Source organism: Lagenorhynchus albirostris, chromosome 9 (assembly GCF_949774975.1).
Source record: "Lagenorhynchus albirostris chromosome 9, mLagAlb1.1, whole genome shotgun sequence".
Taxonomy (NCBI): domain Eukaryota; kingdom Metazoa; phylum Chordata; class Mammalia; order Artiodactyla; family Delphinidae; genus Lagenorhynchus; species Lagenorhynchus albirostris.
This window is the reverse complement of record NC_083103.1, coordinates 33,734,464-33,761,506: the sequence shown is the minus strand read 5'-3', so window position 1 is coordinate 33,761,506 and position 27,043 is coordinate 33,734,464. Positions and strand designations below refer to the sequence as shown.

The following is a 27,043-nucleotide window of genomic DNA, read 5'->3' as shown; positions in this document are numbered from 1 at the left end:
TTGAAAAAGAGTGTGCAATGTTGCAGCAGAAATAGGGAAATAAGTTTACAAACTGTCATTCTTTAAAGCTAAAGGTTAGGGTTATGGGACTTAGGTTTATGGGTCAATATTATGACTTGTGTGGGCAGAACTCTTCATTGGGTTATGCTTCCTGAAAAAAGACTTTCAGGTAACTAACAGAAGGAATTGCCTTTCTTCCTGCATTAATGGCAAATTAAATCTAAAAGATGGTCTACATGGATTAGAGCTAGAAAAAGGAATCAAACCACAGGAAATACAAACTTGCTTGTGTTAACCCAGGATCATCTGGAAAAGTGTACTTGCTAGCAGAACAGTAGTTTACTCCAGGTTTCACTATAGAATAAAAAATTCTACAAGATTATACAACTCCTTTTGCTCTAATTCCATTTCTGGAATTAGAAGAATCTTGCAACCAACTAACTTGGTTATGGAAAAAAAAATCTTGATGAACAGAAAGTTATATTCCCCCTAATAAAAATGAATAAATCATTCTTAAGTTTGGTGATTGGCAATCACTCTGCTGGTAGTGGAGCATCTGGGTAAACTCACAAAATTAGGTTCCTACACACACTAAACAAATATTCTAAACTGTCCCCATAGGGCAGCTAACAAGGACAAAGTGGGAGAATTTGACTATTTTAGTCTCAACACTTCATTCAACATGAGGCAACTGTAACACCAAGGTTGTGATTTATTAACCTAGTCAATGGCAGAAGCAGCACTAATTCAGAAGTTTGTTTTCTTTTACCATCAAATGCTAAATTAATATCCAAAGGCATATATTTGTATTTACCATGCTGTAAAATTTTTTCTTAAGTCAATGCTTTAAATTACTGTATGATCTTTCAATGCACAGAAATGAGAAACAAAATTTCTGAATAACACAATTTTAATACATGTTGACGCTGGTTAATTGGTTAGAACGTTAGGTTAACAAGGCCAAAGTCCAGGGTTTAAAGTCCAACTAGGCCAGTTGGCTTTCCAAACCATTTCTGGCAGCACATGTTGTTGGTTAGAGAAATCACTTCTGGGGATTTAAAAAAAAAACCAAGAAAAACCTGCAAAAGTAAGGCATTAATAATATTAAAAAAGGTGTCTTGTTTGTCACTTTAAAGCTGCATTTTCTTTGACAAGCACATATCTTTTCAACGTTATTAGAAATGCGCCTTCTAGAATGCAAACTATTAACTCCATGGGTTTAGGTAGGATACTTCCAATGTTACCTCCTCTAAACAGAAAATCCATGGCACTACAAGCCAGTTACTTACATATCTGTAATTAAGTTACAATTACACCTATTATATATTAGGACCTACAATAATATTTTGGACACATCAAAGTACAAGACATTTGGCGAGAACACTGGGATTTTAATTTTGTAAACCGTATATTCGATTGCTCAGTTACAGAACGTTGCCCATAGAGAACTGGGGCCTGGGCTGAGAACTTGTCTCTGCCCAAATGCAATATCACGCACTACTCCCAAGAGACAGCAACAGGTCTGTCCAGATGCTAAGACCAGGGACTTCGAAATCTCCATCTTGAGCCTTACAGGACTTCAGGGCAGTAAAAACTTCATCTTTCAGAGGTGGAGGGGCCTGACAGAGGCTTTGAAACCTGCTCAACAACTCCTCCCAGGGCACATCCTGGGATTCAGTTCCAATCCAAAGGCCTTTCTGAAGGCTGTAGTGCAGCTGTCGACCCCAGTCTGTTAGCAGGCCCAGATAGACCCGGGAGAGCTCTGGATGGCGCCCCGCCACCAAAGTTAAAAGCCCGGCTGGGAGGCTGCGGCAAAAAGCAACCATGACATCCGATTTCCCCAGAAGCCAGCGAAGCAGCTCTTGACCCTCCTCTCCCGGAGTTTTGGGGCTGCCTAGTTTCAATTCCTCTTCTTGGGGCCGGGGAGACGACGGCGGCAGCAACAGCGCGGCCGCTACCACCTTCAGGAAGTTGTTCTGGGGCGAGCGCTCCCACAGGCTGCTGAGAAGCCTACCAGGGCCCCCTGCATCGGCCTCCCCCACCTCCTGCAGACGCCTCAGCAGCAGCTCCGCCTGGGTCTTCATCAGTGGGTCCTCCTGAAGGGCCGGGTTCTCTCCATAGGCGTTGAAGCGCAGCATGTGAAGAGCGGCCCGGCGGCGGGCGAGGCGGGCCAGGCTGCCTTGGAGCGACTCCTCCTCGGCGTCCGGGACGCCAGGGCCCGGAAAGAGCTGCTGCAGCAGGTAGTGAAAGGAGGCATCCCCGAGGGCCGGGTTCGCCAGCAGTCGCAGGGACAGCAGCTGGTCGCAGAGCCCCAAGGCCTGGAAGTTCGCCAACCCCGGGGCTGGAGCAGGCCCAGAGTCGCCCTGCTGCTTCCACCGGTTTTGCAGTCGCCGCTCCAGCGCCTTGCTAATGCGGGCATGGCGGCCAAAGCGCTTGTGGATGTGGCGCAGGTAGCGAGCCCACTGTAGGGCCCTGCGCACGGTCACGGGGTCCCAGGTGCTGACGTGGGTCGTGCGGGAGACAGCCAGAACCTCGGAGAACCGCTCCAGGTGCTGCAAGAGCGGTTCCATTGAGCGCGCTAGGGCCTTACTTCCGCCTTCACCTTGGAGCCGGCTACTCTCTGCGTGCTTGATTGGCGTGTTGGTGAAACGATACGCCTCTCTGCAACGCTATTGGGTAAAATCCCTGTCAATCTGACAGCGGCTTTAATCCGGGTACCTGCACTCCGAGAAATGTAAGCCCCGGGAAAGTGCTTTTGGTTTTACTTTTGCCGTAGATATTGAGGAGGCTCATACGGGAGGGAGAATAAAGGGAGGGCTAGGATTAGAGAATTCCCGGAGCCACGTGGGAGATGCTGTTAGTTACGGAGGTCTCCGTGCTTCCTTTCGCTTTATAAACATCTCTAGTAGAAGTTTCCTGAGTTTTGCGTGAGTGAATCTGTGTTAAGGTTTATCATAATTGGGGAAAGCCAGACACGGTCTGTTACATATAACAAAATGTAGTTAAATAAAAATTTTGGTTCAATTCAGTTTAGTAGAAAGGTACTGACCTTCAATTAATTAATACCAGACACTATGCTAAAGTCTGGGCCTTGACCTTATCCTTTCATTATTAGACTTGAATCCTTTAGAACTTGAATCCTGAAACTTAAAGATTAATACTTTATTAAAATAGTAAAGGAACTTAAATTTTATTTCAAAGTTTCATTATTGTTTTTTGTTTTGTAATTCTCAAGGCAGAATAACTTAATTGACTCTTATTTCACACAACTAATGGAACTAAGTGGCATTTAACAGCATATAACAAAAACAAATGCTTGTCTAAAGATTGTGGGAAGGGGGAGGGGGAAGAAGAATCCACTTCTGGAATGTTATCTGGATTATTCACAAATTTATGTGTTCTACAGATGTTTATCTGCCAACCTGTAGGGGTTTTGTTCAGAAACCTACAACAATTTCTAATCTACTGAAGTTGATGACACAATAAGTCATTTGAGCTGAGTTTGTTTCCAGTCTAAAGACACCAAGCAAAAGTATTCTAATGAGTAGTCGAAACTGGTGTTTTGTTTTGTTTTGCTTTAACAAAAAGGAGAAGAGAAACAAATTTAACAGGAAGAGTCATTTTTCATTTATTAACTTTTTTTAAAAAATGAATAAAGCAGTGGTGTTCATGCTGTTAATTCAGTTTTAAGATCTGATATTTATCACTTAGCCTAAACTCTCAGTTGGTCTGTAGCGGTTACTTGATTTTATCTTTGTGTTGGATACTAGAAACTTTGAGCCAAATGTGCAGTCTACTTTTAGCAAATGCACAGGCTTCACCAATTTATTCTTAAATTGAGCACTTATTATGTCACATAGTGTAAGGTACTAGGGATTTATTTGTAAATAAATAGATGTTGTCCTTGTCCTGGTGGAGAAGTTCATTTCCTAGCATTTAAGAGCAAAATTAAACAAATAACCTCAAATGTGATAGGAGGCTATAACGAAGGTGGATCTCCAAGACTTAGGTGATGGGGAAGGCCTCCCTCTGTAAGAAACTGACTTTCTCCTGAAAGCCCAAAGATGAATGTTGAAAAACGTTTTCAAGGTCAAGGGAACAGTTAATTTACAGGTACCTGAGTTGAGAGAGCCCAATCCGTTCAAGGAGGTGAAAAAGTCCAAAAAATCTGCCTTCAGGTCGGGATGGGAGTGAGACCTTATGGCAGGAATTGTGCAGATTAGTTTCAGATCTTTCCACTTTTTAAAAATTTTAGCTAAAAAAAAAAAATTTTAGCTAAAATCCCTGCTTGGGCATTATAATATGTAAATTTATGCATATTTCACATTCGCTTATTTTCATTAAATGAACACAATGTCTGTGAAATTTTCCCCTTTAGAAGAAAGAAAAGCCTAGGGTTTGGAGCTTCTCCTCAATGTTCCATTTAATCAACAAAATTCAATGATCATTTATTAAGCTTCTACTACATGTAAAGTATTAGGGATTGAAAAAATGATTTTGACAAGGTCCTTTGCTTCAAGAAAACTACATTCTTGAGGCAGGGGTGGAAGGGGCACAAAAACACTGAACTATAGTGCAATTCAGATTTTATGTGTTTAAAAAATTCTAAGAATGATGCTATGAGAGACCAGATATAAATTGACAGGAGAGTTCAAGGAAGGCTTTACAAAGGACTGATACTTCAGTTAGGCCTTAAACTATCGTGAAATACAGGAAAATGCAAGTGAGAAAAATAACATAAGGATGTTAACGTGTATAGTGTGTGCTACAAATACTAGTACGAATCTCCCATATCTTCATTATGATTCCTAAATTTCTGGGATACAGTAAATTAGGACAGAGACTGAAAGGCCAGATTTCGGGAGATTTCATTAAAATACATCAATCAAACCATGAGAGTTAAGCATCATAAACAACTAAGCATCAGAAAAAGAGACATTCACAAAAAGTTTACCTCATAGGGTTCTGGTGAGGATTAAATGAAATAATAAATGTGAAATGCCATCCTTGGTATTTTGGCTGTCTTTTAATATTCATTCTATTATTACCCCCACCCTCTTTGCATAATAAAGATGCAATTTGGAGTACTGACTCCAGCTCAGCTCAAGGGGTAGGCCAATTTGAGCCAATCATGTTAATCCACCCCTCTCTTAATTCAGTAATTAATTTAGGAACCCAGCCTTGAGCCTATCGATGTATAGCATTTTCTTTTTTTTTTTTTCAGAGACAATATAGAACTTTTATTTTTCTGAAACACTGAGAAGTAGTTGCCAGTGACATAATAAAACATTACCCTGAATACTGTGTTTATTATAAATATGAAAATTTTCCTACATAGCTAAATATAACCATCAATGTCAGGAAATTAACATCAATGTATTATTATAATTTAATCATCAGACCCTGTTCAAACTTATACAGTTGTCTCAATAATGGTTTTCTTTTTATTGAAGTATACTTGATTTACAATATTATATTAGTTTCAGCATAGTGATTCAGCTATTTTTATAGTTTATACTTCATTAACTATTATTACAAGATAATGACTAAAATTCCCTGTGCTATAAAATATATCTTGGATGTTTATTTATTTTATTTTTTTGTCCTTCATTTTTTAAATTTTTTTTGAATTTTATTTTATTTTTTTATACAGCAGGTTCTTATTAGTTATCCCTTTTATACATATTAGTGTATGTATGTCAATCCCAATCTCCCAATTCATCTTACCAACCCTCCCGCCCCGCCGCCGCTGCTTTCCTCCCTTGGTGTCCATAAGTTTGTGTTCTACATCCGTGTCTCAACTTCTGCCATAAAAACTGGTTCACTTGTACCATTTTTCTAGGTTTCACATATATGCGTTAATATACAATATTTGTTTTTCTCTTTCTGACTTACTTCACTCTGTATGACAGTCTCTAGATCCATCCACATCTCTACAAATGACCCAATTTCATTCTTTTTTATGGCTGAGTAATATTCCATTGTATATATGTACCACATCTGCTTTATCCATTTGTCTGTTGATGGACATTTAGGTTGCTTCCATGACCGGGCTATTGTAAATAGTGCTGCAATGAACATTGGGGTGCATGTGTCTTTTTGAATTATGGTTTTCTCTGGGTATATGCCCAGTGGTGGGATTGCTGGGTCATATGGTAGTTCTATTTTTAGTTTTTTAAGGAACTTCCATACTGTTCTTCATAGTGGCTGTATCAATTTACATTCCCACCAACAGTGCAAGAGGGTTCCCCTTTCTCCACACCCTGTCCAATATTTGTTATTTGTAGATTTTCTAACGATGCCCATTCTAACTGGTGTGAGGTGACACGTCATTGTAGTTTTAATTTACATTTCTCTAATAATTAGTGACGTTGAGCAGCTTTTCATGTGCTTCTTGGCCATCTGTATGTCTTCTTTGGAGAAATGTCTATTTAGGTCTTCTGCCCATTTTTGGATTGGGTTGTTTGTTTTTTTAATATTGAGATGCATGAGCTGTTTATATATTTTGGAGATTAATCATTTGTCCATTGATTCATTTGCAAATATCTTCTCCCATTCTGACATTGTCTTTTTGTCTTGTTTGTAGTTTCCTTTGCTTTGCAAAAGCTTTTAAGTTTCATTAAGCCCCATTTGTTTATTTTTGTTTTTATTTCCATGTCTAGGAGGTGGATCAAAAAAGATCTTGCTGTGATTTATGTCAAAGAGTATTCTTCCTATGTTTTCCTCTAAGAGTTTTATAGTGTCTAGTCTTACATTTAGGTCTCTAATCATTTTGAATTTATTTTTGTGTATGGTGTTAGGGAATGTTCTAATTTCATTGTTTTACATGGAGGTGTCCAGTTTTCCTAGTGAGATTTATTGAAGAGACTGTCTTTTCTCCATTATATATCTTTGCCTCCTTTGTCATAGATTAGTTGACCATAGGTGCATGGGTTTATCTCTGGGCTTTCTATCCTGTTCCATTGATCTATATTTCTGTTTTTGTGCCAGTACCATATTGTCTTGATTACTGTAGCTTTGTAGTATAGTCTGAAGTCATGGAGTCTGATTCCTCCAGCTTCGTTTTTTTCCCTCAAGACTGCTTTGGCTATTTGGGGTCTTTTGTGTCTCCATAGAAATTTTAAGATTTTTTGTTCTAGTTCTGTAAAAATTGCCATTGGTAATTTGACAGGGATTGCATTGAATCTGTAGATTGCTTTGCGTAGTATAGTCATTTTCACAATATTGATTCTTCCAATCCAAGAACATGGTATATCTCTCCATCTGTTGGTATCATCTTTAATTTCTTTCATCAGTATCTTATACTTTTCTGCATACAGGTCTTTTGTCTCCCTAGGTGGGTTTATTCCTAGGTATTTTATTCTTTTGGTTGCAATGGTAAATGGGAGTGTTTCCATAATTTCTATTTCAGATTTTTTCATCATTAGTGTATAGGAATGCAAGAGATTTTTGTGCATTCATTTTGTATCCTGCTACTTTACGAAATCCATTGATTAGCTCTAGTACTTTTCTGGTGGCAGCTTTAGGATTCTCTATGTATAGTATCATGTCATCTGCAGACAGTGACAGTTTTACTTCTTCTTTTCCAATTTGTATTCCTTTTATTTCTTTTTCTTCTCTGATTGCTGTGACTAGGACTTCCAAAATTATGTTGAATAACAGTGGTGAGAGTGGACATGCTTGTCTTGTTCCTGATCTTAGAGGAAATGCTTTCAGTTTTTCACCATTGAGAATGATGTTTGCTGTGGGTTTGTCATATGTGGCCTTTATTATGTTGAGTTAGGTTCCCTCTATGCCCACTTTCTGGAGAGTTTTTACCATAAATGTGTGTTGAATTTTCTAAGAAGCTTTACCTGCACCTATTGAGATGATTGTATGGTTTTTACTCCTTAATTTGTTAATATAGTGTATCACGTTGATTGCTTTGCATATATTGAAGAATCCTTGCATCCCTGGCATAAATCCCCCTTGATCATGGTGTATGATCCTTTTAATGTGTTGTTGGATTCTGTTTGCTAGTATTTTGTTGAGGATTTTTGCATCCATATTCTTCAGTGATATTGGTCTGTAATTTTCTTTTTCTGTAGTATCTTTGTCTGGTTTTGGTATCAGGGTGATGGTGGCCTCATAGAATCAGTTTGGGAGTGTTCCTTCCTCTGCAATTTTTTGGAAGAGTTTGAGAAGGATGGGTGTTAGCTCTTCTCTAAATGTTTGATAGAATTCACCTTTTAAGCCATCTGGTCCTGGACTTTTGTTTGTTGGAAGATTTTTAATCACAGTTTCAATTTCATTACTTGTAATTGGTCTGTTCATATTTTCTATTTCTTCCTAGTTCAGTCTTGGAAGGTTATACCTTTCTAAGAATTTGTCCATTTCTTCCAGGTTGTCCATTTTATTGGCATAGAGTTGCTTGTAGTAGTTAGTCTCTTAGTATGCTTTTTATTTCTGCGGTGTCTGTTGTAACTTCTCCGTTTTCATTTATAATTTTATTGATTTGAGTCCTCTCCCTCTTTTTCTTGATGAGTTTGGCTAATGGTTTATCAGTTTTGTTTGTCTTCTCAAAGAACCAGCTTTTAGTTTTATTGATCTTTGCTATTGTTTTCTTTGTTTCTATTTCATTTATTTCTGCTCTGATCTTTATGATTCCTTTCGTTCTGCTAACTTTGGGTTTTGTTTGTTCTTCTTTCTCTAGTTCCTTTAGGTGTAAGGTTAGGTTGTTTATTTGATAGTTTTCTTTTTTCTTGAGGTAGGCTTGTATTGCTATAAACTTCCCTCTTAGAACTGCTTTTGCTGCATCCATAGGTTTTGATCGTCATGTTTTCATTGTCATTTTTCTCGAGGTATTTTTTGATTTCCTGTTTGAGTTCTTCAGTGATCTCTTGGTTATTTAGTAATGTGTTGTTTAGCCTCCATGTGTTTGTGTTTTTTTCCCTGTAATTGATTTCTAATCTCATAGCGTTGTGGTCAGAAAAGATGCTTGATATGATTTCAATTTCCTTAAATTTACTGAGGCTTGATTTGTGACCCAAGATGTGATCTATCCTGGACAATGTTCCGTGCGCACTTGAGAAGAAAGTGTAATCTGCTGTTTTTGGATGGAATGTCCTATAAATATCAATTAAATCTATCTGGTCTATTGTGTCTATTAAAGCTTCTCTTTCCTTATTTATTTTCATTTTGAATGATCTGTCCATTGGTGTAAGTGAGGTGTTAAAGTCCCCCACTATTATTGTGTTACTGTCGATTTCTTCTTTTATAGCTGTTAGCAGTTGCCTTATGTATTGAGGTGCTCCTTTGTTGGGTGCATATATATTTAAAATTGTTACATCTTCTTCTTGGATTGATCCCTTGATCATTATGTAGTGTCCTTCCTTGTCTTTTGTAACATTCTTTAAAGTCTATTTTATCTGATATGCGTATTGCTACTCCAGCTTTCTTTTGATTTCCATTTGCATGGAATATCTTTTTCCATCCCCTCACTTTCAGTCTGTATGTGTCCCTAGGTCTGAAGTGGGTCTCTTGACCCACTTCAGACAGCATATATATTGGTCCTGTTTTTGTATCCATTCCGCGAGCCTGTGTCTTTTGGTTGGAGCATTTAATCCATTCACATTTAAGGTAATTATCGATATGTATGTTCCTATGACAATATTCTTAATTGTTTTAAGTTTGTTTTTGTAGGTCCTTTTCTTCTCTTGTGCTTCCCACTTAGAGAAGTTCCTTTAGCATTTGTTGTAGAGCTGGTTTTGTGGTGCTGAATTCTCTTAGCTTTTGCTTGTCTGTAAAGCTTTTGATTTCTCCATCAAATCTGAATGTGTTCCTTGCTGGGTAGAGTAATCTTGATTGTAGGTTTTTCCCTTTCATCACTTTAAATATGTCATGCCCCTCCCTTCTGGCTTGTAGAGTTTCTGCTGAGAAATCAGCTGTTAACCTTATGGGAGTTTCCTTGTATGTTATTTGTTGTTTTTCCCTTGCTGCTTTCAGTAATTTTTCTTTGTCTTTAATTTTTGCCAGTTTGAATACTATGTGTCTCGGCATGTTTCTCCTTGGGTTTATCCTGTATGGGACTCTCTGCCCTTCCTGGACTTGGGTGGCTATTTCCTTTTCCATGTGAGGGAAGCTTTCAACTATAATCTCTTCAAATATTTTCTCTGGTCCTTTCTCTCTCTCTTCTCCTTCTGGGACCCCTATAATGTGAATATTTTTCCATTTAATGTTTTCCCAGATGTCTCTTATGCTGTCTTCATTTCTTTTCATTCTTTTTTCTTTATTCTGCTCTGCACCAGTGAATTCCACCATTCTGTCTTCCAGGTCACTTATCCGTTCTTCTGCCTGAGTTATTCTGCTATTGATTGCTTCTAGTGTATTTTTCATTTCAGTTATTGCATTGTTCATCTCTCTTTGTTTGTTCTGTGATCCTTCTAGGTGTTTGTTAAACATTTCTTGCATCTTCTCGATCTTTGCCTCCATTCTTTTTGCCAGGTCCTGGATCATCTTCACTATTATTATTATGAATTCTTTTTCTGGATGGTTCCCTATCTCCACTTCATTTAGTTGTTTTCCTGGGGTGTTATCTTGTTCCTTCATCTGGTACATAGCCCTCTGCTTTTTCATCCTGTCTATCTTTCTGTGAATGTGGTTTTTGTACCGCAGGCTGCAGGATTGTTGTTCTTGCTTCTGCTGTCTGCCTTCTGATGGATGAGGCTCTCTAAGAGGCTTGTACAAGTTTCCTGATGGCAGGGACTGGTGGTGAGTAGAGCTGGCTGTTGCTCTGGTGGGCAGAGCTCAGTAAAACTTTAATCCACTTGTCTGCTGATGGGTTTGGCTAGGTTCCTTCCTTGTTGGTTGTTTGGCCTGAGGTGACCCAACACTGGAGCCTATCTGGGCTCTTTGGTGGGGCTAATGGCGGACTCTGGGAGGGTTCATGCCAAGAAGTACTTACAAGAATTTCTGCTGCCAGTCCTTGTCCTCATGGTGAGACACATCCACCCCCTGCTTCTGCCGGAAACCCTCCAACACTAGCAGGTAGGTCTGGTTCTATCTCCTATGGGGTCACTGCTCCTTCCCCTGGGTCCCAATGCACACACTACTTTGTGCGTGCCCTCCAAGAGTGGAGAGTCTGTTTCCCCCAGTCCTGTCAACGTCCTGTAGTCAAATCCCACTAGCCTTCAAAGTCTTATTCTCTAGGAATTCCTTCTCCCGTTGGGAAGCCTGACGTGGAGCTCAGAACCAGGTTGGGAAGCCTGACGTGGGGCTCAGAACCTTCACTCCAGTGGGTGGACTTCTGTGGTATAAGTGTTCTCCAGTTTGTGAGTCACCCACCCAATAGTTACGGGATTTGATTTTATTGTGATTGCACCCCTCCTACCATTTCACTGTGACTTCTCCTTTGTCTTTGGTTGTTGGGTATCTTTTTTGGTGAATTCCAGTGTCTTTCTGTTGATGATTGTTCAGCAGTTAGTTGTGATTCCAGTGCTCTCGCAAGAGGGAGTGAGAGCATGTCCTTGTACTCCGCCATCTTGAACCAATCTTCAGCATTTTCTAATGACACATTTGTTCAGAAGTGGCCAGATGAATCAATTCCAATCAGTTAGGCCTAGATGATTACTTTTCTTTTCAGAGTTGGTAGATCATGCACATTCACCAATATGAAGAGATAGTCATATTAGACAATGTAGTTGTATACAAGCTGGGTATCAAGCATGCTTAAGAGATTGTTTCTTCCTCTTGATGTTGTATATTTATATGAGGCCCAAAGCTACCATAGCCCTCTTCTTCCCTGAGCCAATAGAATCTCATAATCACAAGGAATACATTGTATTAAGACAACTCTCAAACTAACCCTGTTTAAGATTATAACCCTATATATTACCAATTTTTTTTCTTGCAAGTTTCATTTTCTATTGCTTTCAACTAAATGCACCCAACTAATACCAGCCCTTTAGAACATTGTGTGGTATGTGGTGCATATAAACACTCAGTAAACATTGGCTATTGTTGTTAATGTTATATAAGCCTCCAAAGTGTACATCTTCCCATGTCTTCTCCAAATTGTACTCCTCCCTAATATAAAAGAGCAACCACCAACACCCTATGGTCAGAGGTAGAGAAAATTTTAGCAAAGAAACGTACAGCTTGATGCTGCAATATTCACTGTTGGTCCTGAGACGTTTTTATTGCAGTCTTTTCCAATGGAGTATTAAGACTTGAAAAATCGAGTTCATTCCATGCTCTAGTTTAGGTCTAATTTTTTAGTTATTTTAAGATATGCATTAAGTCGGAAATTATAGGACACTATGGAGCTGGGAGACCAATGAAAACAAAGTATTCTGATGTCCCTTTATTTTACTTTGAACAATATTATATTCACACACTTATTTCAATATTATATTGACACACTTATTTCAGCCCTCTGCTTGTTGAAATAATATTTTTCTATATGAACAAGCAGACCTGGACTCTGCATCTTCAGGCAGGGTGGACCTGAAGGGTTTTTGTCTCATTCCAGAATCTTTTTCATGGAAGGAAAGTGCTTTGACTTTTTTACAGTCACTCCGAGGGCAAATACTATGGGCAATGATTACACCTGATCCTAACTCTGTTACTTCATTCAAGACTGGAGTAAGAGTAGGTCTCTCTATGTTCTTTAGTAGCAACAATAAATAGCAAGCTGGCACAACTTTTGAAGAGAGATTTCTTATAGGAACTTTGCAAACATATTTGCCATTTTTTTGTGACAATGCAAACTATATTTCTTAGAGGTGACTATAGATCTTATTGGGTGTTCCTTCTACAAAATCAAAATTTCTTTGTTTTACTTATTTCCCTTACGAAGGGGAGAAATCATCAAATGAATTATAATGGACAGAGGATGTTAGACAGGTATAGGGTAATCTGACAAGTTTCCAGGAACAAATGGCCTTGTCCTGCATCCTATGTTATTATAACTAGTCCCTGATCAGATTGTAGAACCTCATACCAAATCTCAAAAATATTAAGTTTGTATACCTGATAAGAAAGAAAAAACCCAACAATGTTGATCTTTTTACCCTTTGGAATTGTTTTCATAAAGGTAACTGACTATAACTAAGCAAATGTTTTTTCTGGGTCTTGAGCTTCCCAATCAGTGTACAGTAGTAAAGGTTACAATCGTATGTCTGAAATATTAATCTCCTTTGGCCTTGGGGCATATGAATGAAGTCTGGAAGGCTGGAGTCATTACTGACATAATGAGAGATCTGATAACCATTCTTCAGTCCTTCTTTGGACATGCTCTGCCACCTGGGCATCTACTCAGTGTCTAGAGTGCAGCCCATCAAGAAGTTAATGGAGGAGTTCTAGATGTCCACAAGGACAGGGCAAACCCTAGTGAGTTCAGAGGAAGGTGTTGGAGGAAGGGTTAGAGGATGAGATCTCCTTGTGGGCACAGATCTGGATGATGGCTCCAAATGTCTGTTTTCACAAATTTGAGACACTCCTTTCCATTTGCAGTGGATGTGACTTTAAGTGGCCTCAAAGCTAGCAGTAGAAGGACTGCCCTGACAATGCATGTGTACTCTGAAAATTAGAACTTCATTAAAACTTTGGAACAAGTGATTTGAATTGTTTTTTGGACTTGAAATTCATTTTCATCATCATAGTATACGTTTCACATATTGCCTTCATAAGAAAAGAAAAAAGAGCTTTTCTTTAAATATAATCTCATTCCTTATAAATTTTAAAAGCCTATAAAAATGGTTTTACCTATTTTATCAACAACATTTCTAGTCAATGGTGACTCAAGATTATGAAGAGAACTTTGTTAAGGTCTTGATCAGGAATTGTGACTGACCATTTCAAGCATAAAAAACAATACTAAAAAAAATTACGAAAGCAAGCTTAATTTTCCAATTTAAAAAATTCAGTATTAATTGTTGGGAAGTTTCATATAAATTTAATATGTAGAATCATGTCTATTCATAGTACAAAGAGAGTGCAAAAAAATATTTTTTTCACCAAGACTTTTACCTATAGATCTTCCTCAACTTACGATGGAGTTGTCCCATTAAACCCATCATAAGCTAAAAATATCTTAAGTTCATCAAAAATGAATTTAATACTCCTAAACTGCCAAACATTATGGCTTAGCCTCACCTACCTTAAATGTGCTCAGGCCACTTACATTAGCCAGTTGAGCAAGTCATATAACACAAAACCTATTTTATAGTAAAGCATTGACTATCTCGTGACATTTATTGAACACTGTACTATACTAAAGAAAACCCAGAGTGGTTGTATGGGTACAGAGTGGTTGTCAGTGTATTGGTGGTTGACCCTCATGATTGCATGGCTGACCGGGAGGTGTCACTCGCTGCTGCTGCCCAGCATCATAAGAGAGTATCAGACCACATATCTCTAGCCCATGAAAAGATCAAAATTCAAAGTATGAATCTACTGAATGCATATCACTTTTGCACCATTTTAAAGTCAAACAATCATAAGTAGAACCATTGTAAATTCAGAATTGTTTGTATGCATCCCAAATCCTCTGATTGACTGACAAGTGCCATAACGTAAAAAAAAATTGGAAAGCACTGCTCTAACATAGGCACTCTAACACAATTAGCTAAAGAAAAATGGCAAAATAGAGGGCACTGCAATTCAAATGAAGCTTGCCTTAAATTTCTACAAATAGGACAGGAAGAAAATTAGTTGGTTAGTTATTCTCTGTTTGTCCTTCCCATGTCACCCCATCCATTTTCTCCTTTCTTTCCCTATTCTGTGCAGAGGACTGGCTTGATCCTTATTGACTCTGTCAGCCTTATTCCCTTGCCCTCTGACTTGCCACTGAATCGACCAATGAGAGGCATTAGCAATCAGAAAGAGGAGAGGGATGTAGGGTTTTCTTCCTCTGCTCTCTGCTAAGGCATCAGGATTCTGGTTCTTTCATTTTAAAATGCCATGAGGCCTCCCTGAGCCTCTGATACCACCTATTATTCTCTGCAGCCCTTCCTGCTGTTGCTAATCCCTGGATGCCCTAACATACCTTGTCGATTTCCTTAACCCTGGCCTTGCTTCTGCAAACATCCCTGTTATTTCAAAATCCCTGCTGACTGTGCTGGTTTCCTGCCAAGACCTTAACTGACACAGTCGTCTGAGTTTTCAACCATTCTCATAATTAATATAAGTCTATGAGTCATAATATTATCAATCAGTATGTTTTTAGGGAATGATGACTAGTCTAGTGCAGTGATTCCCAAATACCTGTCATTGCCAGACACTCCTGCCAATCTATGACAAAGTCATCATTATTACAGTGATATATGAAAAATAAATGACATAACAATGTGAAGTGCTTTCATAAACATAGTTAATTTAAGTGAAGGGAAAAAGTTTTTTTTTTTTTTGTAAAGTAAAGGTGATGTTAAATGTCAATTTTGTGTTTTCTTAATTTGGAAAAATTTTAAAGTTTGCAATTATCTTAGACACCTATTTTAGAAACTATGTGTTTATGGGTCCACATATATAGATATATACATATATCTATAGCTAGATAAAAGATAGAATATAAATCTGTGAGATCTAGAATTCTGAAAATCTCCCGTCTCATGTGTGGAAAATGGTAGGAGTGTTTGTTAGATAGACCCAGCTTGTGAAGACCTTGGAATACTTTAGTAAGGAATAGGGTCTGTGTTCAATTGGCTTTCAGATGCTATTGACAGTTTTGGAGCACAAGAATGACATGATCATATATGTTATAAAGCAATGTGGAGAATTGGTTGTAGCCAGCTGAGACAAATGGCTAGAGATGGAGGTCCCCTAGAGAAATATTGCAATAGTCCAGGTGCACAAAATGAGTTTCACTAAGGAAGTAGCAGAGGAAACACTAAGAAGTGGTGGGGAGTGAGTGGTGCTCAGACTTGAAAATTCCTTCTGAAGAAGAATCATTAGATCTTAATGGAGAAAAGAATCAAAATTACTGTGCATATTCTCATTGAAGTGATTGAGTGCAGTCTCTTTACCTTTGGAATGGAACGTGGATTGGTATTGATTTTAGCTAATGCCTGTAATTGAAAGAGGGAAAAAAATCTCAGAGCAAATCACGGCTCAGTGGAAACTCTTATGCATTTGTTTCTTAATCCCAAATTACTGTTTTTCTTCACACTCTTCAGGATCCCCTGGACTAGCAAATTAGGTAATAGAATATTTTATTAGTAATTAGTAATCAGTGAATACTAGTGGTAACTCCAGAAGACATCTTGGTTGCATGAGAATTATTAAAAACATGGATTGAATTATTCAAAGGGAAGAATTTAAACAAGAATTTCTCCTCTTCCTTAAATAATCTCTAATTCAATTCCCAGAATCTTAACATTTAACTTAATACTTCTTGGATTGCTAATATTCAGAAACTACTTAAATACTTGAATTAGTCCCACTGGAAGAAACTCCTCTGACTTGTCGTTTTTATATTTTTTCCACTGCTTGGACACCTATTGAAAAAAAATCTATATATAAGGGACAATGATGAGATTCTTACTGACATAAATTGAATATATAATATATAGTTTTGACATTATATATCAATACACAGATTATACATCCTCCTCTGTGTATATGTGTGTATTTGTATAAAAGTAAATGGGATGAAATTCCTAAGAAGATACTTGAAGTAAATAATTGAACTAAATTTATTTTTAAGATTTCATTTTTCTTTTACAACTGGTAATTTTTTTCTAATGTCTAAAGCAGAAAGAAAAAATATGAATCACAATCTCTCTTTACCTTTGAATTAGAAGTTTGATTTCTTGGAGGAGAACTCTGTAATAATGTCTGGGTGCCTTTATTTTTATCCCACAGTTATCAGTATATTGCTATATAAGCACCTGCCAGGAAGGCCTATTTTTTTCTAGTTCAGTAATTTTTTGAGTCTGTTGTTCCCATTTTCAAGTCTCCAAAACTTTTATGTGAATTCTTTCACCACATTTTTTTCATTATTTCCCAACCTTCTTTTTTTCTAGGTGGCTGAAGTTTCCAGACATATAACCAGAAATGTCCTAAGAGAATTAATATATAAAAAAATAAAGCTAAGGAAATGGAAAGCAAAGAAAAATAGGCATGTGTAATACATGCATATGCACATGTAAACTCATTTTAAACTTTCCTTAAAAAAGTAATAGATGAATTGATTTTCCTAATTAATATTCTCTGAGTAACAAATATAGTGGAAAAATTATCAAGAAACTTTTTTTGTTTTTAATAACTTCCAGACCTAATCTAAGTTCTTAGATTGGGCTAGTCTGTTAATACCATTAATGTCAAGTATTTTCCCCAAAGATTCCTAACATTTCAAAATAAACTGCCTGAAATAAGCCAAATAAGTGATTAAAACAAAATTCATAATATCACAGAACATTTTATGGGTATGTAAAAATTCTTTTGGTAATGTTTTTATCAGTTAGTTACCAAATTTTAAGCATAAAGGAAAGCTTTAAAGGGAATATTCCATCAGGTTTGAGCGAAATACTCCACTTAAGGGTCAAGAGGGGTGTTTAAAGCAAAAGTGCTATAGTTAGTATTTCTTTTCCCTTTTTTCTTTTGAGTGGATTAATGAATGTTGTAATTTTCTAACAGTTTGCATATCTCTACTTAAACAGATCCAGTGGGTAAAAACCCCTGTTTCTGGTTATCTTAGAATATGGTGTATCTTCACCTTTCCCCTAGTTGGTATAATTTTTGTGTTCATCTGTTTTATTGATGCTGGACATAGAGGAGGGACTGTATACAACCGAGCAACATCTCTGTTATCAGGATATTGGTAGAACCTGGATCCATTTGAAGACATTTCAGTATCCCATGGACAATTCAGCACGTTAGAAAATGCTAAATGCCAAGAGTTCAGAACAAGATAAAATTACAGAGAGGATTGTAGGGTAGAAAGAGGAAGGTAGCGATAATATTCAAGTCAAGATTAAAAAAAAACATATATATATATACACACATGTATATATATGTAGCAGATTAAATTTGACTGTGTAATGGGAAGTATTGAGAAAATGTTCAGATAAATATTTTCCTAAATAATGTTATTGAAATATTATAAAGTTAGGGATGGCAATCAATAATATAATTTAAGCAAGTCAAGAATGCCAAACTTTATAGTAAAAAATTTTGTTAGTAAAATTATAATTTTTAAAGGATAACATTCTTAACTTTTTCTAGTTCAAATAAAATTTTCTGTTCCTAGTGTTTTGGGTTGTTAAAAACAGTATTCATTCTATTGTATTCATTAGTGAGAAAAAAGTTTGGTGTTTTATCCTCTGCCCAACCAGAATATCAGTTAATATCTGCAAATCTGCAAAATGAGAAGTGATTAAAGTGGACAGCATGTTCTTCTCTAGCTCTCTGATGTGATAATTTTACTTAGTTTATTTACAGATTTTAATTAAAAGGGGGGGAGCTTAATTTAATTTTAACAGGATGACTGAATACCTCTACAGTGTGCTTTAAGATCAATTGACATTTTATTGCCTGTACTAGCAGCCAGATTTCCCCTATTTTTCTCTACATTTTATAGCCTAAAGGACACTAAATCTAGCACTCAACTTCTAGTAGTCCAAGTATTTTCAACTTTAAATCTATGTGTTCTTGAATTTTGTAATCTCATTAGGTAGATGGTTGAGGAACATAAAGTATGAACACTAATCAGATACCCAGATGATAGAACATTGGAAAGACTGTCAGCACAGCATTAAAAGACATAGGCAATCGAAACTGCCAAAGGAAAATTCTATTTTGTGAAAGGTGGGGTATTTGGAAACGGGTCATAAGACGTTTGACTAACTTTGCTAAATTGTTTTTATATGGCATCTCTTTTAGACAGTAATCCAGAAATCAAAAACTACTTTATGCACTACCCATGGTACGTGGCTTAGTTAAGTAGTATTTGCACACTGCCAAGTTTGCTTTCTAATTCTAAAATTTCCCTTCCCCCCTTCCTCCCTCTCTCCCTCCCCCCTCCCTTCCCCCTCCCTTCCTTCCTTCATTCCCTCCTTCCTTCCTTTTGTCTATCTTCCTTCCTTTTTTCTTTGTTTTTTATTTTTTTCATTTCTGCTCACTCATTTGTTTCTATATATGGCCAGAATAAGACTCACCAGCTTTGCATAATACAAAGCACTCAGTGAAAGGGAGCTAATATTATTTTGTGTAGTATAGGAGCTCAAAAATAGTCACAAATATATGCAGGCTTTATTTTATGATGTTTCCTTTAAAACTGCACCTTACCTCTAATTTTACTAAACTAGTCTTATTTCTAGCCCAGAACAGTCTTGTTCTTTCCTTTCTCAACTGCTGTGGCTAATGTTTCTTGTACCTGGAATCATTGTCTTCCCTTGTACTTCACATGAAACACATTCTTCTATGCTACAAAATGCAAGTCAAATCCTACCTCTTTTATGAGCCTTTCCTGATAATTCCAGCTGAAAGTAATCTGTTTCACTTCTAGATTCTTTTAACACTTGTGGTTGGATTGTTAATTTGTCATTTACTATTTACTGCATTTCAGTAGAAGTTAGGTTCCTTTTATGATGCAAATGTTTAATGACATGAACCAACTGGATCCATCCCCAAGCTGGGTATATTGCTACCGCAAGGATTGAATTCAGTAGTCTGGGTTCATTGTGCAGGGTCCCTCCTCCACAGAAAGGGCAAGAATACGCAGGCCAATTACATTTCAAGTGGTTTTGTGCATCTTAGCTCCAGCTTAACCATTTTGAATGAGATGACTGTCTCTTTTTTGTTTGTTGGTTTTGTTTTTGTTTGTTTGTTTTATTGGGGTATAGTTGCTTTACAATGTTGTATTAGTTTCTGCTGTACAATGAAGGTTCAGCTGTATGTATACATATATCCCCTACCTCTTGGACCTCCCTCCCCCCACATCCCACCCATCTAGGTCACCATAGAGCACCGAACTGAGCTCCCTGCGCTATACAGCGGGTTCCCACTAGATATCAGTTTTACACATGGTAGTGTATATATGTCAATCCCAATCTCCCAATTCATCCCATCCCCCTTTGCCCCCCCCCCACCACGTCCACATGTCCCTTCTCTACAGCTGCGTCTCTATTCCTGCCCTGCAGATAGGTTCATCTGTACCATTTTTCTAGATTCCACATATATGTGTTAATATATGATATTTGATTTTCTCTTTCTGACTTCACTCTGTATGACTGACAACTACCATATGACCCAACAGTCCCACTACTGGGCATATACCCTGAGAAAACCATAATTCAGAACAATGTTCATTGTAGCACTATTTACAATATCCAAGACATGGAAGCAACCTAAATGTCCATTGACAGATGAATGGATAAAAAAGATATGGTACATATATACAATAGAATAATACTCAGCCATAAAAAGGAACGAAATTGGGATGACTGCCTCTTAATGGTATTTTTAATGTACACAGTACTTTCTACAGTACCTTACAGGATAGAGGGATGCAAGGTGATGGAGTGGAAAAAATTATGCACTTTCTTTGATGGTGAGACTTCTTTTCATTAGACTCTGAGCTCCTAAAAAGGAGGGGCTAAGTTTTTGTACCTTTGGTTCCTAACATAACCACGAATACATGGTTGGTGTTTAGTAAGTGTTTGTTAAGCTCAGCAAAATTTTGGAATCAAACACACCTGGGCTTAATACTTCTGTTGCTTTTAAGTTCACCTCAGGCAGTTACTTAAACTTTTGAGTCTATTCCTTCATTCATAAACAGGAGATAATAACATTTGCCATAAAGTTGTTATGAGGACTCAATAAAATCATGTTTGCAAGGCACCTAGAACAGCTACTATATACAATTGATATTAGACAGTTCTTCTTTCTCATTCAAATATTATATGTATATATATATACATATATATATGTATATATATATATATATATATATGAATTCATAGAGGAATGAAAGGGATATTCTACCTATCAGGACCGGCAAGACAAAAAAAATGAGGCAAGCAAGATGCATTTGGGAAATAGTTTATATTTCCAACTAATACTTTTTGAACCCATGCTATGTGGCATATTATGTCCTAGGGATAAAATAATGAATATAATGGAATCTGCATCAGCAAGACCCAGTCTAAGAGAGAAGAAATCTTCAAATAGTCAATAGTGAGTTAGGATTAAGATACTAGGTATGGCAGTTTTAAACACAGCCCAGAAATATTTGACAGTCCTCCTATTGAAAGGATGGACTTGTGGCCAATTTGACATGACAGAAGGGATGCGGTGTGAATCCTGAGGCTAGATCCTAAAAGGCCATGCATCTTCCACCTGGTTCTCTTAGACTGCTTGCTCTCAGGGTATTGCTCTAACAACACTCCCTTTAGGAATCTGGTCATCATGCTTTGAGAAGGCCAGTTCACAAGGAGAAGCCTTCAGTCATCCAAGCCCAGATATGAGACTGACAAAGCATACAGATTATTCCAGTCCTTAACTGTTTGAGTTTTCCTACCTGAATCCTCAGACATCGTGGGACAGAGATGAGCCATCCCTGCAGTGCTCTGATATTTTCCATAGAGTTCGTTAGCAAAATTACATGGTGGTTGTTTTACATCACTAAATCTGGAGTGGTTTGTTACACAGCAATAGTAACTGGAGCATTAGGTGATACCTGGGTGAAGGTGCTTAATTCAAAACCTGGCCAAATACTATGAGGTCATTATCACTTAATGGTCCAATAATATTTTAAACCCCTCTGGTTGAAATTATTTAAATAGTTTTCTTTCTAAATAAGTGTAAAATAACCTGTAAGAACTCGTAGGTCCAAGTGATGAGAAATAATTAATAAATAATAGAAAATTTACCTATTTTTTTCTGATAAAGGAGATTCCTTCCTAATGTGAAGTGCATCCCTGCATCTTTATTATGAAACTAAAATATAGACCATAAAGAGTTATGGTTAATGTAGAGCTATATAACTATTTCTGGTGGTCAGAAAATGAAAATTTTCACCAGAGGAAAAAGTGTAGTTGTGTGATGTATACCCCTGAATTAATAACCAAATCTGTTAGAAAATTAATTGACTTGAAACTTGAGTTATGCTATTCAGAGTCTAAACTTCTTAATATGGTATTCAAGACCATCTAAACTCTGATCAGGGCCTCATCCCCACTACTATCCTCTGTCACCTGAATCCCCAGCCTCTCCAGACTGCCTCTCATTCCCTGAAGACTGTACATTTTCACACCTCCATGCCTAGGCTCAACTCCCTTACCTTATATTGGGGTCACCCAAATGGGTGGGCTCACCCCACAACCTCACCTACCCTGATTCCAGAGACAGGCTGACATTGCTTCTGTTTTCTCTTCTCTACATTGTTAATATCTATAGTTAACACTTACTCTGCATTAAGCTAATTCTGCATTTGTCTCTTTCCTTCACCAATAGAAAATTCTTCAGAGGAAATAGTCGTTCTAATTCATCTTTGTATTCCCATGGTCCCAGCTTAGGTACTTAATAAAGATTTCCTAATAGTTAAAAAATATATATATATAGGAAACTCTCTGAGATAAGTTTGTGATACAGCAAGAAGCATTCCAAAAACATTATCAGAGTCTCCATCCACTCTTTAATTCCAAAATTGAAAAACAAGACCAAACCAAAAATGACTGTACTTTTTGAAATCATAAACTCCCCAGACTGTGAAAATCACCAATTTGTTTTGGAAAAAATTAGTGTCTCTATTTGTGAGAACTTCTGTATAATTCCCATACGTAATTTGGTTCCACTTGTAAACTCTGCCTCAGTGAAAAAAATTAATGTATGTTCTGGCAGCCCTCATAAATGTCTCCTCTGCTGGCTCAGCAAAGAAATTAAACCAAACCATAAGATATAAATCATATACTTTCTTGGTACAGAGCCTAGCCTTATTTCTTTACCTTCTATGTCTCTAGCTTATATATTTAAGACTAAGTGTTAAAATTTAATTAGCAAAATTAGTGCAATATTTAAGACTGAGTATATGAGATGTTATAAATTATTTTAAAATTCTGAGGAAAAATATTAAATAAACATTATGTCTGTTGCATATCTTTCCTGTGCTTCTTGTATCATACTTTATTCTTGTTGTTTCGTAAAAATGTTCTTATTTACTAAAAAGTAAAAATATCTTTATGTAGTATCATTATCTGAATAAACTGCAGATTAAAGTTATTCATGAACAAGGAACTAAAAATGTTCCAAAACAAATTGGAACTTTTTTATTTCATCACACCTATAATTTCCACAAACTGTAAAACCATAGCATATACTAGTTGCTGATGTCTCTTCTGATTCTTGGCTTAGATTTTTGGGGTCTTAAACTTGGCTGTTATTTTCTGAAACTTGAAGCTTTTAATCATCTCCTTATGAGTTGCACCAACACATGTCATTAATGAAGAGAATTGGGTAACCTCCCTTGCTATTATTCTTAATTCAGCATATGACAGACACGGGCAGCAATTAGGAAGATCTGCCTAAGGCATAGAACGTTGAAAATAATATCTGATGACACAAAGAGGATTGATGTGGAAAAAAAAAAAAGAATTGTGTAAAGGAGAAATTTAATGTAAAAAGAGTGTTCACATATTGGAGGAAAAAAGAACAATGTATAATGCAGGTAAACTCTAAAGAGTTACTGGAATTTAAGAAAACTTAAATAAAAAGTATCGAGAAGTAAACTTTACGCTTTGACAAATCTACAACCAAGTGGTAAAGCAGTATTAACAAATGAAAACCATCTCCACACTTTATTCATAAGCCATAAGATGTATGAGCTAGAGAAAATTGCTGATGTTAGAAATAGTCAAAGGTAGTTCAAGTTAAAATGGATATCATGCAAAGGTATTGCTTATTACTCTCCCACTTATGGTGTCTGTTATTATTTTGTGTGTGTGTGTGTTATAGCACTTCCAAGCTTTTACACTCTATACCTGACATTTTCACTTTTACTCTATTAAAGTTTTAGTATTTTTTACTCATTTTTTTTTTAGTTTTAACTTTTATAAAGTCTTTTGAGATAACTTACAGAAATTCATGAGCACAGGGAATTATGATCATTGTATTTCTATAGAGAGGAGATAGTGAGAAGGAAGGAACATTTTAAGAGAGAAGGACAAGGGAGCAGAAAAAATCTAGAAATTATACAAGAGGAGAGAATTCTAGGAGTGTGAATGAGATGAAGAAAGGGAAGTAGGATAAAAACAGAGTTCTCCATCCCTTCCTTCCTTTCTGTTTTTATAAAACGTAAGGTTTCTTTTCAGGGCAGGACACATCAAAATACACTGACAGTTGGATAGATGAAAGTCAGAACTCTTTCTTACAGCTCCAAATGAAAGAAGACTGTCAGGCAGAGCCACATAAGCACTTTTATCCTGGGACAGGGTAACAGCAAGCTGGAGCTGTAGGGGCAGCCTCTGTATGGCGAACTTCTGGGTTAATTTTTAGTCCCTGTGAACTGGCTAATTTGAAATCTTCTGTGGACCCCCCAGGGCATTACGAGGTGGAGGGTTCTCCCTGGTTCTGTTTCCTGGCCCCATGGAGATTAGGGTAAGTGCACTGTGGTTCAGAGTATGAAACCTCAATAAGGGAAGTGGTCAGGGTGCAGACTTAATTGGTTGCTTCAGAAGGGGAACTGACCAGACTCTACCCAGGACCTGGAAACCAGGTCAAGACAGCATAAAAACAATCAAACGCCACTTTATTATACTTACCTGGACACACACACAAACACACAAAGAGAGTGAATTAAACTCTAAATATAAAGAAGGCAAAGAAAAACAGAGAAAATATTAATAGCAGGGAAGGAAAAAACAGTAGGTTATCTCCTGAACCAGAGATTTGTTATGAGCTAATTTTCTTTCTTAACCTTCAGGGTCATGACAACTGTTTCCTTACACTCTTTCTACCCCGGGCATTGGTTGTCAAACGGGGCAGCTCAATTATGTGAGCATCGTATCTTGGCCCATAATCATCCATTACTCCTAATACATTTTATTAGGATTTAAATGAACAATTTAGTAATGAGCTGGGTCTCCCCCAGAGTTCTATAACAACTGGTAGCTAAACAATTAGAAATGACAATTAATATTTCTACTTTTATTCCGCAGTGTTTAAGGTGAGAGACTTTAAGTAATCCGATGTGTTTGTGGGGAAGAGGAATGGAGACAACTGAATACTTGTGTGTACACATAAGATTTGCTTTTTAAAGACTCAGTTATTATTATTTTTAATCTCTGGCAAAGGTTTTCAAATTTTAACGTGCATAAGAAGCTTTGAGAGTGTTTGTTACTGTTGATGCCAGGGCTCTTTGCCCTGAGGGTCACGTCTGTGCAGAGCTCCATTTTTTTTTTCATTTTCTTTTATTTAAAAAATATTTTTTAATGTCTTTATTGGAGTATAATTGCTTTACAATGGTGTGTTAGTTTCTACTGTATAATAAACTGAATCAGCTATACATATACATACATCCCCATATCTCCTCCCTCTTGCACCTCTCTCCCACCCTCCCTATCCCACCCCTCTAGGTGGACACAAAGCACCGTAGACTCAGTTATTTTTGATTCACCCTTTACTGGGCTCCACTGACCACACGAGAGCTTCCCTTGGATACCAAATAGTCACATCAAACTTAACTTATGCAAAACTAGAAACCTAATTTCCACGCCACACAAAACAAGATAAGGCAAAATAAAACAAGACAACTTCTTCCCAAAGTCTTTTCCATTTCAGTAAACTGCAGCATTTCTTACACAAAAAAATCTTAGGCTCGCCTTGTCTGTTTCTCACACTGCCTACCTAGCCATCAGTGATAAAATTTAAATCATAATTTAAAATAAAAATCATAGTGAAATATGTCATGGATGATGTTATAGTGTAGACTAGATTTGATGCTCACGTAAGTCATCTGCCTTATTACAAAATGAATAACTGGGGGAAAAGAGTGTGAATCAAAGAGAATAACCATTCAAAAGATATCCAGAATCCGATTCCTTTCTCTAATTCCATTGCTATCCCTCTCATCCAAGTCACTCGCACCTCTCATCTGCATTATTACAATAACCATTGAACTGTTTTCCCTGTACGTAATCAATGTCCTGCAGTCTACTGTCTACCTAGGAATCGGAGTGACAGCTTTAAACTCTAAATCTGATCACGTCACCCCTCTGCTCAAACTTGAGGGAAAAGCAAGTTACAAAGGCTTACAAGGCCCTATGGGATCTGAACTCCTCCCTCCCCCCCAATCTCTCTGATTTTATCTCCTACTCCCCCTTTACTCATCTCTGCCATAGGAGCCTTTTTGATTTTCTGGAACATCTGATTTGTGGCATTTCCCTGCCTCAGTGACTTTGCACTAGTTGTTGCCCTGTCTGCAATGGTCCTTAGGGATTCTGCAGAGTGCACTTACTTCCTTTGGGTTTCTGCTCAGTTGTCACTTTACTGGCAAGGCCTTCCATGACCACCTATAACATCTGCCATCTCTCAGCCCTTTCTATCACGTTTACCCTTATTTTATTTTTCTGCAGAACCCATTTATTATCACTTGATATATTGTGGATTAATTTCATTGGATTATTTGTTTAATTTCTGTCTCACCTTGGTGAAATATAAGTTCCATGAAGTTAGGGACTTTGACTTGGAAAGAACAAGGCATGCCTCATTTTATTAATTTATTGCTAGCAGAATAAATTGTACTTTAATGGGAAAGAAGTTTCTAGAAAAAAGATTCTTTTGATTTTCTATTCAATATATGTAAAGAGATAAAGATCCTATTCAATATATGTAAAGGAACAGTTAGTGGCTACATTTGTTATACAAGATTAGTTGAACATTTACATTTACTGTGTATTCATAAGCAGATTTTGATGCATAAATGCTATTCTGGTACTAAAAGAGCATGTCAGAATCTCAGTCATTATACTTTATTTCAACTGGAATACAGTGCAAACCCTTCCTACTTTCAATTTTTATTTTTATTTTTAAGCTAATACATGTTTATTTTCATCCTAGCATCTTAGTTAGC

General features: G+C 37.0%; 2 protein-coding genes across 9 annotated transcripts in view; one reads left to right on the top strand and one right to left on the bottom strand.

Annotated features, from left to right (window-relative positions):
* Window positions 1–892: 892 nt before the first annotated feature.
* On the bottom strand, window positions 893–2,601 carry FANCF (FA complementation group F). The gene has a single exon (XM_060159503.1). The coding sequence runs from the start codon at window positions 2,568–2,570 to the stop codon at window positions 1,491–1,493; it is 1,080 nt and encodes a 359-aa protein (XP_060015486.1). The 5' UTR covers window positions 2,571–2,601; the 3' UTR covers window positions 893–1,490.
* GAS2 (growth arrest specific 2) overlaps window positions 1,793–27,043 on the top strand; it is a 159,494-nt gene continuing 134,243 nt past the window's right edge. For 2 of the 8 annotated variants that reach the window (XM_060159512.1, XM_060159510.1), the window contains exon 1: window positions 2,683–2,734. The gene's annotated coding sequence lies outside the window, so the exon portion shown is untranslated. Of the gene's footprint in view, window positions 2,241–2,622; window positions 2,735–2,776; window positions 2,928–27,043 lie in introns of those variants that run through there. The other 6 variants (XM_060159511.1, XM_060159508.1, XM_060159509.1 and 3 more) reach the window with 6 other exon arrangements.